The sequence below is a fragment of the Planococcus citri genome, chromosome 1 (genome assembly GCF_950023065.1).
Source record: "Planococcus citri chromosome 1, ihPlaCitr1.1, whole genome shotgun sequence".
Classification (NCBI taxonomy): Eukaryota; Metazoa; Arthropoda; class Insecta; order Hemiptera; family Pseudococcidae; genus Planococcus; species Planococcus citri.
In genome coordinates this window covers 10,025,294-10,039,330 of record NC_088677.1, presented here as the reverse complement: position 1 = coordinate 10,039,330, position 14,037 = coordinate 10,025,294, and the positions used below count along the sequence as shown (strand labels likewise).

Here is a 14,037-nt window from a genome sequence, read left to right as displayed (position 1 = left end):
TCTTGATGAATCTGGAGAAGGAAAATTTGCATGTTCGAATCGTCAAATCCAATTGAGCTGAAATTTGATCAGGGACGAAACTAAAGGTTTTGAAGGGAGAGAAGGGGAATACAGTCCGACCTCGCTAAGGGGCACTTATGTAAGTGGAAAACCTCTATAAGTGGAACAAAATTCGTTTCCCTAGCACTTCCCTATCTAAACCTATGTCAAAGAAACCTCCATAAATGGAAATGGAACCTATATAGGTAAGTGGAATTTTGTTTTGAGTAGCCGAACCTCTGAAACTGGAATGTTACTTTCGTTTCACCTCTATAAGTGGAATTATTTTCCTTCTTACCTCAGTGGAATTTTGATTGAAGTAGCAGAACCTCTGTAACTGAATGTTACTTTCGTTTTACCTCTATTAGTGAAATTCCTTTCCTTCTTATCTCCAAAGGTGCTGTTATGATAAATGCTTCAGTTAAAGAGGTAAGAAGGAAAGGAATTTCACTAATAGAGGTAAAACGAAAGTAACATTTCAGTTACAGAGGTTCTGCTACTCAAAACAAATAAAACCTCTATTACTGGAATTCCAATTTGTTCAACCTGTATAACTGAAACCTACTTTAGTGGAAAACCTATATAAGTGGAAAAAAATCTGTTTCCCTTGGGCTTCCACTTAGCGAGGTCGGACTGTAGTGCAATCGAAAATTTGCAAAAAAAAAAAAAATACTAATTTTGCTGAATAAAACGAAAGATGAGAGAACAATTCTGCCAGTTGACATTGATTTTTTCGGTTTCAAAATTCTGGAATTTGAATGACGATTTTTTTCTAGAAATTCCTAACTATACTTGGAAAAGAAAAGCAAACAGGTGCAAACGAACTGAAGGCAAAAACTTTCCGAAATTCATATTTTTGATAGGTGAAAAAGCAATGTTTCCTTTGGTGAGGAGTTTTATTTTTTTGGCTTCAAAATATCAAAATTTGAACGATGGTTTTTATAGAAATCCCAACTTCGAAAAAGATTTCAGCAAACAGATCCGAACGAAGTGAGGGCAAAATCTATCAAAAATTTGAGTTTAGAGAAGTAAAAAAAAAAAAAACGTTTATTTTTATATGAGGAGTTCATTTTTTGAATGTGAATAAGTATCTAATAAATTTTTAGAAAGTTTGATTTTGGAAAAGAAAAACCAAAAGACCCGAACGAAAGCAAGGTCCAAAGTTTCCAAAATTCGTGAATTTTGATCAAAAAACCTGGTGTTCTGGAAATTTTTTTAACAGTTTTTTTAAAAGTAACACAAAAAATGGATCTTTTTGACAGTTTTTGCAGATTGGTAAGATTTTTTGCAACTTATGCAACAGTGAAAGATTTTTTGGCGACACGTAATTTTAAAATTCTGTTTTTTTACAATTTTGAAAAAAAAACAGATTTTTTGCAAAAAAAAATAAGTAATAAGTAAAAGATCTTTTTAGTAATCTTTGCAAAAACCGAGACTTTTTGGAAATTTTTATGGGAACCAAAAGTGTTGATATGTAATTCTGACAACACATAGTTTTTTGTTTTGTTTTTTTTTTTTTTTGCTTTAGAAGAAGGATTTTTGAGATTATTTACCAAAACAATGAGACTTATGGTGAAAAAATACAAGTTTTTTCTGCGATTTCGGTAAAACACTGAGCTTAATTATCTACTTCTGGGAAAGTGGATTTGGAAAATTGATCATTTTAGAAAAATGGCAATTCGGGGTTTATTCGTTCGGGAAAATGTATTGCAGGGAATGTCTGGAACCAGAACATTTGAAGGATTATCGATTTTTTATAAAAAGGACGAACTTGCAGGTTAAAATCTTGAAATCGTTTATGAGATACCGAAGTCGACTCCTTCCCCCCCCCCCTCTTGAATCAATTTCTGCTATCTTGGAGCTGATCTGGAGTTTCCAGCAAGAGTTGTTTTTTTTTTCAGCAATTTGGGATGACTTTAGTCATCTTAAGATAATGTCAGACTTCAAAGAACTATGAAAAAATCAACAATTTCTGACATTTTGGTAAGTACTCGTATTACATTATTAATCTCTCAAAACTTGGAAGCAGATTATTAAATTTTCAATACTTATTAAGAACATTGATTTTAAAATATTTTGTAAAACTTTTGAGAACTTGGAAAAATTGCAATTACTAATTTCTAAACATTAATTACTTATTCAGACTTGAGAAATTTTTTTAAAAAATTGACCAATTTCCAATTCTTAGAGTAAGCCAATTTTAGAATATTGAGTCAGGTTTTTGAAAACTTGGAAAAAATTCTAAATAATTCTTAACATTATGTTGGACTTTGGAAAATGTTGAAAAAAATGAACAAGATTAGATAATTTTTGAAATAGACTTTTAGTTCAGAGGTATTAAATCTGAGTTTCAAGAACTTGGAAAAATCCCAGAGTAAATAGCTCAACTTACAGAGAACTATCAAAAATGACTTTTATGATATTTTGTCAGATTTTTATTTTCATTCCAAACTCCAAACTTCCGATCGATTTCAACGAAAAACATATCCATGATTTGAAATTTTCCTTGGGGAGGAGACTTCGAGCCCATTTTCTAAAAAACATTTCGATCAAAATTTAGGGACTCGTTCGTACTCCCTCTCCCCTTCTCCCCTCCCCACCATTTTTTTGCAAATCTCATCAGTCATCACAAAAGTTTCATAATTGTAAAAAATTACTTACCTATGGTTCTTGGAACTTGGATATGTTTCGAATGTTTAAAACACCTCCAAAATGTTTGTAAGCGTTTGAAAATTGAGCTGCCAACAGCTCAAATTTATGTTCATGAAATTCTTGGCGAAAATTTTTGAAATCATTATTTTCTTCAAATTGATGCAGTCTCGAGCAATTAGACTTCAAATTTGAGTAACATGAGCCAGTGCCGTTGAGAGGGGGAGCGAAGGGGACAGTTAACCTCAAATTCGCACTTTCTTGAGGACCCAGCAAAAAAAGAGTCTGTAATGAAAGAAACCCCTGTTTTTTTACAACTCAAAACACAAATTTTCACAAGCTATTCAAGAGTTTTAACCCTCACTTGGGCCTGTTCTCTTTTCTTTTTCCAAATTATTAACATCCCAAAAAAAATCTTTCAAATTCTAAAATTTCAAAAGCCAACAAATAATTTCCTTCTACAAAAAAAACATCGATTTTAGTTCTCTCAAAATACCTACGATGAATTTTCAGCAATTTTCGCCCTCGCATCGCTCGAGCTTTGGTATTTTTTTTTTTCAAATTCAACTTCCTCAAAAAACATCGTTTAGGCGTCTCGAAATCAAATTTTCAGAAACGTTCGTTCAGGCAGATTTGTTTTTTGTTTTAAAATAGATCACATTTGAGCCTCCAAAAATCCAAAACAGAAAATTAAAATGTTTTCAAGTCAAATAAATATGATATCAATGGGCCAAATTGGTATATCACCCATATCAGTCGACAAATATTCAGTCAAACTCTCCCCCCCCCCATCAAAAAACCTTCATATACTTTTGTCTTTAGAAATGGGGTCGAATGATGAAGGGTAACAACGTCGATGTATCCAAGTTTGTATACGTCGGTGAGCTTCATTTTGGTCTTTTTTATTGTAATTTTTGTAAAACTGGAAAATCCAAAAATTTGTTCCCTCGAAACCTCCAACAATTGTTTTGGAGACTAACAAATAGGCAGGTAGTGTAAACAATTTTCAGTTTTCTACCTCAATTTAACTCTGTTGGGATATCTACTTACCTATCTACCTTTTTTGCTCATAAAAATCGTCTATAGGTAACATAAATCAAGTAACTTTCAAATTCAAATAATATATTCAGTTAGAACTGAGCTCTGACAATAAGCATAAAATATGAAAAATAAAATACATCCAATAAAATTGATTAGTTGAAGAATATCAGAATATTTGATTTCTTGTACACATATTTCTTGTGCACATACGCGTTTCTATTGTCAGCATCAAAGACAAATTTTCCGTCACGAATTGACTCGCGTTCCTTCTCATTGGGCAGAGGAGCAGCGCACATAAATTCACCAGATACCGATGACGACACTACATTGTTCTGTGTATTCAAAGTCCATTTATCAACGCTGTTCTCAAATTCATCCAAAGGTAGTATTGTCTTGTTAGCATCAAAATCTGGCCACATTGGATTACGCTGAAGTTTTTCTTCCAGAATCGTCCTGATTGTACAATTCTCCAAGTTGACAATATGCTGCAATCGCGCAATTTTCCCCGTTGGAATTTTCAGAACTTGCAGTTCGTGTTTACTTTGTTCGAGTTTATGAGGGTCTACATCGACCAAACTGTACCGAATGCCCAATTCCTTGTCTCCTTTGCGGTTATCAATTTCTAAATCTATGAGCACATGTGTTTTATTACGATGTGAGTAACGAATGTACTCATATACCCGATATTTGCCATATTGTGGTAATTCATAATTTTGTAGCAGAAAATCTTGCCGAGTTTCTTCTGTCAGACCTAAACTACCAACAATGCTCCATGAATTTTTGGTGGGAAAATAAATATATGTGTAAGCTCTGTTGGAGTAAGATCCCAGTTCAATGTAATCATCGTGATCTGTGGAAAATATCAAACCGTAGGCGTATTTAAAATCCGGAATTGGAATATTGGATTCGGCGCTGTAAGGTATACGCGATTGAACCGAATACTGGGAATCCAAGTGCTCTTTAACATAATGTGCCTCCAGGAATCCAAGACCTTCTGTCACCCCTCGTACAAAAAATCTGCACTTGAGTGTATTAACGCGCAAAATTCGAGCTAGTGGCATGATTTTACCACCCAATGGTGCTTCCGGATCAGTATCAGAGTAAAAATCACCACGATGGCGTAGTATACCCGGAGGACCACGATTAATATTGGGATGAAGTAGAAGTGATGAGACTCTTTTCCAGTGCAGTAGTGGTGTAGGCTTATTAGCCAAGTTTTTGTCAAATGAGTACGCATACATGGTATAACTCGGGCACATCAGTTTCATGTACTCGAAGCCAAGAACCGTTTTGCGAGACATATATGTTCCATCACGATGAAGTCCTTTACCAAAACGAACCTCACTGTAAGGTAATGCTATCTCCGTCATCATTTTTCCATACTCTTCACCATCGATTACGTTTTTCTTATATATTGTTTCGTCACAACCCACATTGTAGATCTGAGTGATGAGCCATGGTCCAAATTTTCTTCCTGCATATATACCATGACCATAATCAAGTGATACAATTTCAAATAATGTTGAAATAATTTTTGTAGATGGTATTTCACGTAATTGGTAAGGAACCATCATATAATGAGCCAGTAAGCTGGGAAACCTAAATAACAATTGATTCGTATGCCGTGTGTTTTCCCACTTGTTCACCTTTTCATGCTTAAATTGCATAGTTTCGACAAATTCAAATACCAGATTGATGAAGACCTCTGCACGATTCATATACGTTTTAATTTTCTTTTCAAAGTCAGGTTTTTTTTTTGCCACATTAGGAACAACTGACCAATTTCCATATTTGAATGTTTTAGTCAACTCTTTGATGACTACACGTAAGTCATTTGCTGCTAGGCATAAACAGCTACCGAAATCATCATCGCTTATTCTCCAATTAAATTTAATTTGTGTTTCATCAGTAGTCTTGTAAGTATCATTTTCAAATTCATAAGATCCAGCCTTCCTAATGTTTTCCAGCTGAAATCCGCAATCCCAATCTTGTTTTATTAGAGTCTCTCGTGCTTTGCTAACCGACCAATACGTATTCGGCTCTTTTTCAAATTTTTCATCTAGTTCACTGTCAAACAAGTATGCATCGCTTGATGAAGTAGTTGTACTCGAGTATGGCCACTGACTGGAGTCCGGCGCGTTCACCAGTTGGAAAACGATCAAGAATAAAAACAATAAAGATTTCCCCGAATTTCCCATCATTTTTCCTGGATTCGGATAATGAAGGCCGCTGAGTTGAATTCCGTGCAGATATTCCCTAATTGAAAAAAAAAATCAGTATCAAAAGCTGTGGAGATTTTTTTGAGTCTTCTTACATTTTCAACTTTGGTTTTTACACTCAATGATCATTTTGTTGCGTAAAAAATTACATCTAGGTAGATATGGGTAAGTTTGGGTCCACTAATTTGAAATTTGAACGATTCCCTCAAGACAGCCTTTCTACTTAATTGATTAAAGATACCATATACAGGCAAGTACCTACACAATTTCATCTATCCAGTGTAAGTTATTGCTTAAATTTTAAGCAATAACTTACACTGGATGATTTCTGAACCAAAAAAAAAAAAAAAAAATGAAGATTTACCTAACATGAAAACATAGGCCTATGCACTTTATATTGTACGAGTCAAATCTCGGCATGAGATTCAGCTGGGACAATATGAAATTTTGCACATTTATAAGAATTAAAGGAAACAACGTTTCCTGTTTTGAAACCTCCAATTGATTTTTTCACATTTAATTATTTAGTGTCGCAATAAAATACAGTTGAACATTGGTAGATATCATTTCCTATCATTTTTGTATTCCGGTTTAAAATTATCCAACGTTGTATTTCCAATGTGATTACTAAAGTAACGTCATTTCCTGTCATGTTATCATGATGAACACAGTTTTTCAACTTTTCATTTTTACATTCGAAAAGTTGTTGGCAGAATGTAAATTTTTTCCAGGAACCTATAATAGTAATAAAAACCATTGACAAATTGTCGAACGAAAAGCGTAAAGGGGGTCTGAAAGGCAAGAATGGAAGAACAAGGAATTTTTTTCATCTTTCTTTTGTTCCTGAAATTAATTTTCACATGTTCTTTCTTTCGTTCTTTCTCAAAACTCATATAAAACTTGGTTCGTTTTTTCGTTCTTTTGTTCTTTTCTTTAAAATGTTTTTTGGTTCTCGTTCCCATTTTATTTCTTGCATATGGGCCAAATTTTGGTACTTTTTTCTCAAGTTTCGACCCAAAATATCCCAAAATGATTGAAAAAACAATAAAAACACTTTTTTTGCATATTGGCCGAATTTTAAGACTTTTTTTTTCAAGTTTTGACCCAAAATATCCCAAAATGATCGAAAAAAAAAAACAAAAAACTAGAAAAAAAATAAAAACAGAGTGAAAAAAAGAAGAGCAGGAACAAGGTAAAAAAATCAGATGAACGGTTCCTGTTCTTCTGTTCTTCAAAGACAAATAAAAAATTCCGTTCTTTGTTATCCAGGATGCATGTTCGTTCATTCGTTCTTTCTTTCAAAAACTGGTTGTTCCTTTGTTCCTTCGTTCTTCGTTCCTGTTCGATCTTCCATCCCTGCTCAAAGGTACACTTCTGTTTTCGAAACACAATTTTTTGATATTTTAGGTGTAATGCTGGCAAAATATAAATCTTTTTGTCAAATAATGTAGCTGGCGACTTGAGGAATCATTTTCAACACGTCAAAATCGGTTTTAAGATTCAGGAAAAGTAAAGAAAAAAAGAATCAAAAAAAGTAGTATTTATTCTGGGAATTTTCACCCATATAGTCATAGGTTATCCCAAGATGCTAGCAGTGTGAATAGGAATTATAAAAAAATCGACTTACAAAAAATGTACCTATTGATTTAAATTCGTAAATCTATTCACATACCTATAGTAACATCTACATACTACCATGAAGATCCCAGAATATGCTTTAAACGATAATTCAAATTTAGAAAATTAAAATGTACTTACTTACAATGTATCAAAAATCTGATGATCGCCCCGAAAGTTAACTAGCATGTACAAACTTCAACACTCTATTAAATTTGAAACGAATAGAATGTATTAGCAAAGGTATCCTATAATCAGTACGGTAAAATGTGGCCCGGGGACAATTATCACTAACACTAGATAAAAAAAAATAACCGACGATTCGCTTGTAAAACTATGTTTTATTAAAAACGAGTGTTTTCAGGAAAGTGATATGTACTTATTTGCGTCAGGTCCGCATTGACTCTCGATAACCCTGATCATGGCTAGATGAAAGCTGACAAAAACAAATCCTGCCAAGGAAAGTTGATGGAGATGGGTCAGTGATGACAATTCACCCCAGTTCGAAAAAAAAGTTGAAAAAATCAAAGTACCCAAACTCAAAACTAGTCTGATTTGACGAGGAATGATTCACACTCACAGACAACATTCTGTTCAAGTACAAAAGATAGGTTTTTGTACAATCAACATGGGCAGCGTTTGTTCAATTTATTGAAACAATATTCTATTCGAGAAACAAAGACAATGTTCACTTATAGGTACAATTTTAAAAAATTTGATTTTTCATTAGTCTATATAAAATCACCTCTTCTCCTTTCTCAGACTCAAGTTCTAGTTTTAAATTTTTGGTGAAAAAATTCGAATCGGTAACTTTTTTTTTACGTTCATTTTTCAGTTCAAATTTTTTTTGTGAAGGATTTCTAATACAGCCCTGTTTATTTGGTGATCCATTTTTGGTTATTTTCAAACTACGTCTTCGGAGTGCATGAAAATTCCAATTTTTTTTACTCATCGTAAATATCAAATAAGAGAGAAATTTTATGGAAATAAGACCCTAAAACTTCCATCTAGGTATTGAGCATAGTGAAAATTTGACACCTAAGTAATGATATTTTCAAACTCGATACAACGCACCTCACTTTCTATTACTTACTGATGCAAACGTTGACCTCGCTGCCATATACCACACGTAACAATTACACGAGTTCGAGCAAAGATTATTAAAACAAACTCCCAAAGCCAATAGGGGATTATAGCAGGATAACGATATTGTACGACGAGTACATAATAACAAAACAATCGAAAAACCACCAGACGTGTGGTGTGGTTGGTTGGTTGATCTTTATCTTTACAACTCATCGCCATCGGTGTCGACTATATAAACTCTAATACAAGTTGATTCGACGAATACAAAATTGTGGGATGAAATTTATTCGCGAAGCTGGCGCGTGTTAGTGTTGTAAAATTGATAATTACTTACTTGGGTACGTATTTCACGTTCAGAAAGCTCATAACAGATTCTTTTGAGCTGATGTACCTACCTCTGCTTCGATTTGAACGAAACCAAGCTAGATTGAAAGAACATAAGACTCTCATGGCCAATACGAGTATTTCAAAGGCTGAAGTTTATTTTTGGATTTTTGACGAATTTTTAAAAATTAAAAAAATTGAAAAAAGCTGTTCTAAGATCGATTTTTGAAATCTTACATGAAATAGATTTTTTTGAACGAGACCTCCTCCAAAGTTTGAATTTTTTCCCAAAAATTCAAATCTTTCTAGAAATTTAAATGAAAAAAGGTAACAAAAAAAACCACCACCTCATGGTCAACTTAGCAAGAATCACGACCAATAGCCATATTTCATCGTAAAATCAAATTTCGCCTCCTTAAAACGAATCCTTAAATAAATTCGAATAGCACGTTGCTCGCGTCTCGACGTAATTACACTGTCGAGCTCTTGACACGAAATTTATTTCGAAGGCTTTTTATTTCTCTCGTCAGCCGAAATCGTCAAACTGAATAAAATTCCGATACAAATCTCAAAAGCAAACGTCTGATAAATTTTGTCAACATTTTGCAACACACAATGGTTAGCGAGATACTTGAAAAGGTACTCTCGTGCAAGATGGACGAAGACGTACAGGAAGGAGAAGAAAAAAGAAAAAAAAACAGCCTACGAGTTATTTTATTTTGTGCAGCAGTCGAAATGGAATTTCGTCTCAATTGAACACTTTCACCGAGCGAGTTTTATTTTTTAGCTTTTTTTCTCGTGTACCTACCTACCCGAATTTAGAGGCAGACCCTTCTATACTTATTTATCGAGTACAAAAAATGACAGATAGGTACTCAAATATTTGCGAAAATGAGCCGAATTCATTTGACCATTGGTATGACTTTTTCCTTTTTTTTTTTTTTTTTTTTTTTTTTTTTAGTGAAGGTACTCGAATAATACAACCTTGACGAATCTATGAAGACTTTATGTTATGAGTGGCCCAAACAGACGTCTCTTTATTGATTCATTCATTCATCGTTATAAGTATAACGAGTATGTTTGACTCGAATTGTACAGTCGAGTCGAGTCGCTTGTTTTTAGTCGAATTTCCCGAAGGTAAATGGCCAAGGGTTTTCATTTCTCATACGAGTAGGTATGGTTCAAAGTATAATTACGATGAGCACCAAAGGGATTCTAATCTTATTACTAGTTTTCCTGGATTTTCATAATGTTATTGTTGTTTTCACAAATAATGTTTTGTCATTCAGGATACTCTATGCTCTGATTCGAAATTTTAAAAATGAGGAGAGATCACCTTCCATGGTGACTTTTATCTTTGGTTAAGAAGTCATCCAGAAAAAATTTAAACCCTGGAGAAACCGCTGGAAGACATCAACTCTCAAAGAAGGCATTCAAAGTAAAATATTCAGAAAATGAAATTAAAAATTCTAAAAATATCGATACCTAAATCAAAAATTAAAATTAAAATTGTGTAGACAATTGATCTGCGTATAAGAATAATCAAAATCTGGAAATTCAAATCAAAGTTGAAATGAACATCAAAACTGAAGATTAGTAAGTACCTAATTAATGAAAAACTAAAAATCGAAAACTGTACAAATAAAATCGGAAATGAATTTAAAACTGCAAAAATGAAATAAAAACCAGAAAACAAAATAAAAAACCAAAAATTTTAACACAAAACTCGAAGAAAAACTATGAACGGAAATACGAAAAGACGAACAGACGAACAGACGAAAAGACAAAAAGATGAAAAGATGAAAAGATGAAAAGACAAAATGACGAAATGACAAAATTACAAAAAGACAAAAAGTCAAAATGACGAAAAGATTAAGGCGAAATGACGAAATGACAAAAACACGAAATGACTCAAATGACGAAAAGATGAAGACGAAAAGACAAAAAGACAAAATAACGAAATGATGAAAAGATGAAAAGACAAAAAGACGAAAAGACAAACTGATAAAATGACAAAATGACAAAATTACAAAAAGACAAAATAACAAAATGATGAAAATACAAAAAGATGAAATGACAAAATGACGAAATGACGAAAAAATTAAGACGAAAAGATGAAATGATGAAATGACAAAATGATGAAAAGATTAAGACAAAATGGTGAAAAGGCGAAAAGACGAAAAGAGGCGAAATGACAAAATTACAAAATTACAAAATTACAAAGAGACAAAATGACAAAAAGACAAAAAGACAAAAAGATGAAATGACAAAATGACAAAAAGATGAAAAAAATGAAAAGACGAAATGACAAAATGACGAAAAGACAAAAAGATGAAAAGGCGAAAAGACGAAAATATGAAAAGATGAAATGACAAAATTACAAAATTACAAAAAGACAAAATGACAAAATGACAAAATGACAAAATGATGAAATGACAAAAAGACAAAAAGGCGAAAAGACAAAAATACAAAAAGACGAAATGACAAAATTACAAATTTACAGAAAGACAAAATGACAAAATGATGAAAAGACAAAAAGACAAAAAGGTGAAAAGACAAAAATATGAAAAGATAAAATGACAAAATTACAAAAAGACAAAAAGATGAAAAGACAAAATGACAAAATGACAAAATGATGAAGACAAAAAGGCGAAATGACGAAAAGACAAAAAGATGAAATGACAAAATAAAATGATGAAAAGATAAAAACACAAAAAGGCGAAAAGATGAAATGACAAAATGATGAAATGACAAAAAGATGAAATAACGAAATGAAGAATAGACAAAAAGACGTGAGGACAGAAGGATGGAAAGATAGAAAGACGAAAAGACTGAATGAAAGAATGAATTGATAAAAACATGAAATGATGAATAAAATTTCAGAACCTACAGGTACCTAATAAAAAAAAAACTGGAAAATGCAAAATCAAATTCAAAATTTTGGAAATTAGACAAAAAACTGAAAATAAAAATCAAATTGAAATCAAAAATAGCAAAAATGAACTCAAACAAAAGTGATGCTAAAAATTCTGTAAAAGTTGAAAATTGAAAACGAAATTGAAAATTTTGAAAAAAAAATAGAAAAGAATGGAGAATAGAACAAAAAAGCCTGATCATGAAATCATAAACTGAGAATCGAATGTAGAACTAATAATCAAAACCTCGGATCAAGAACTCAAAATGAAATTAAAAACTAAAAATAGATTGAAAAACCATGAAAAAACTGAAAATTTTGAATGAAAAATGAAACTGAATATTCTGAAAATAAAAAAAAATAAAAACAAAAACTGAAAGTGATATTTAAAATTTTGAAAAAAAAAGAACAGAGAATAGAACCAAATATAGTCGAACTATAGGTTTAAAATCAGAAACTGAGAATCGAATGGAGAACTAATAATCAAAACATCGTCTCTAAAACAAAAAAAGATTTTAAAAAATAAAATTAAAATGAATAACAAGAACAAAAATGGAAATTTTCAAATAAAAAATTAACAGAATATTCTTAAGATAGAATTCAGCAGGGAGGGTGAAATCAAAAATAGTCAAAAAATCGGAAATTTAACCAAAAAACAAAAACTGAAAATCATACTTCTAATTGAAGACAAATTAAAGACTAATAACAGAATGAAAAACCAAAAAATCGGATCCAAAATTCAAAATAGAATTAGAAAATGAAAATATGATCAAAAACTAAAGATAAAACTCAAAACATAAAACTAAGCCAAAAATTTCCAAGATAAACAATTTAGGTAAACACTAAGTATGAAAAGTGAAAAGAACCTAAGACTCCAAAAAATAGAGTAAAAATCTAAAATGAAGTTGAAGATTCTGAAAATGAAGTGGAAAATGAAATCAAAAACTCATGTAACGAAATCAAAAATTAAGGATCAAATGAAAAACTTAAAATCAAAAACTAAAAATGAAGTTTTTAAAAAAAAATTTAAATTGAAAACTCAAACCACAAAATTGAAAACTTAATAAACTCAAAATGAGAAAAATGAAAATTTTAAAAATTAAGATGATTGGTATTTACTTTAATCAAAAACTGAGAATGAGATCAAAAAGAGAAAATGAAACCAAAAAACACTGAAAATGAATTCAAGAACTTGGAATAAAACGGAATATTCTAAAAATGAAACTTATACTTACATATCAAAAACTTTGAAAACATAACGCAAAATTCTGAAAATAAAATGAAAAATTTGGTAAGCAAAGCGAGAGCCTCCTAAAATAATGTGAACAACCAAAATTTACCTACTTGAATTAAACTCTGAAAATGATATAAAAAATTCTGAAAATGCAATTGAAAACTTGGAAATCAGAATGAAATAATAAGCTCCAAAAACTGAAAATCCAATTAAAAATCCTGAAAACTAGCTTGATGAAAAATGTATTATTGAAACTAAACCCAAAAATTCTTGAAGTGAATCCAAAAATCAAAATTGAAACTGAAAATTCCGAAAAAAATAAAATAAAATGGAATATGAAATTGAAAATTAACCTTATAAAAATAAAATTACAATTTTTGAAAATAAAATCAAAGATGAAAACGGAACAGAAAACTAAAATTAAAATTGAAAACTGAAAATAAATTTGAAACAAAAATCAAAAATAAGTAGGTAACACAAAAAATTTGAGATTTGAAATTTGAACATTTTCAAAATGGCCGCCAATTGAGAATTTCAATTTATTACAGAATAAAATTTTCTCGAACTCTGTTTAGCAAATACTTACCAGCACCTACCTTTTCCACGATCAGTCTTTCATCAGAATCCAACGTCAAAAAAACACCTTCCTTAATCAGCCAACCCTTCCTATAACGGCAAAACAAATTTACGATCCGGATAATACGCGCGAATATAAATAATAAAGAAGCCGAAAATTAAACTCATTAAAACAGATGATAAATGCAAAAATTAAAGGATAGGATACGTCGTTGGCAAGTATCCAAAAATCACTCTCATCTCCCCCTACCCTCCAATCTGACTCGCTTAATACGCGCGAATATCGCCCTGGCAACTGAGTTGGTTTTTGTTTATCTTAATAGAGTAATTTGCAAACA

The 14,037-nt window shown here is 31.6% G+C and overlaps 1 protein-coding gene across 2 annotated transcripts; it reads right to left on the bottom strand.

Annotated features, from left to right (window-relative positions):
* Positions 1 to 3,646: 3,646 nt before the first annotated feature.
* On the bottom strand, positions 3,647 to 8,261 carry LOC135847180 (uncharacterized). Of its 2 annotated transcripts, none has more exons than XM_065366617.1 (2): positions 7,711 to 8,261; positions 3,647 to 5,985 (listed from the first exon to the last, which is right to left on the bottom strand). In XM_065366617.1, the coding sequence occupies exons 1-2, from the start codon at positions 7,752 to 7,754 to the stop codon at positions 3,882 to 3,884; spliced, it is 2,148 nt and encodes a 715-aa protein (XP_065222689.1). In that variant the 5' UTR covers positions 7,755 to 8,261; the 3' UTR covers positions 3,647 to 3,881. The 2 variants fall into 2 exon arrangements, with proteins under 2 accessions (XP_065222689.1, XP_065222699.1); XM_065366627.1 differs by having other exon boundaries at positions 7,707 to 8,260.
* Between the last annotated feature and the right edge of the window lie 5,776 nt (positions 8,262 to 14,037).

Excerpts from the sequence above, each read along its gene's own strand:
- LOC135847180 (XM_065366617.1), bottom strand. The coding sequence starts at position 7,754 with ATGCTAGTTAACTTTCGGGGCGATCATCAGATTTTTGATACATT. Across the intron at positions 5,986-7,710 it reads CATCAGATTTTTGATACATT|GGAATATCTGCACGGAATTC; the intron begins GTAAGTAAGTAC and ends TTTTTCAATTAG.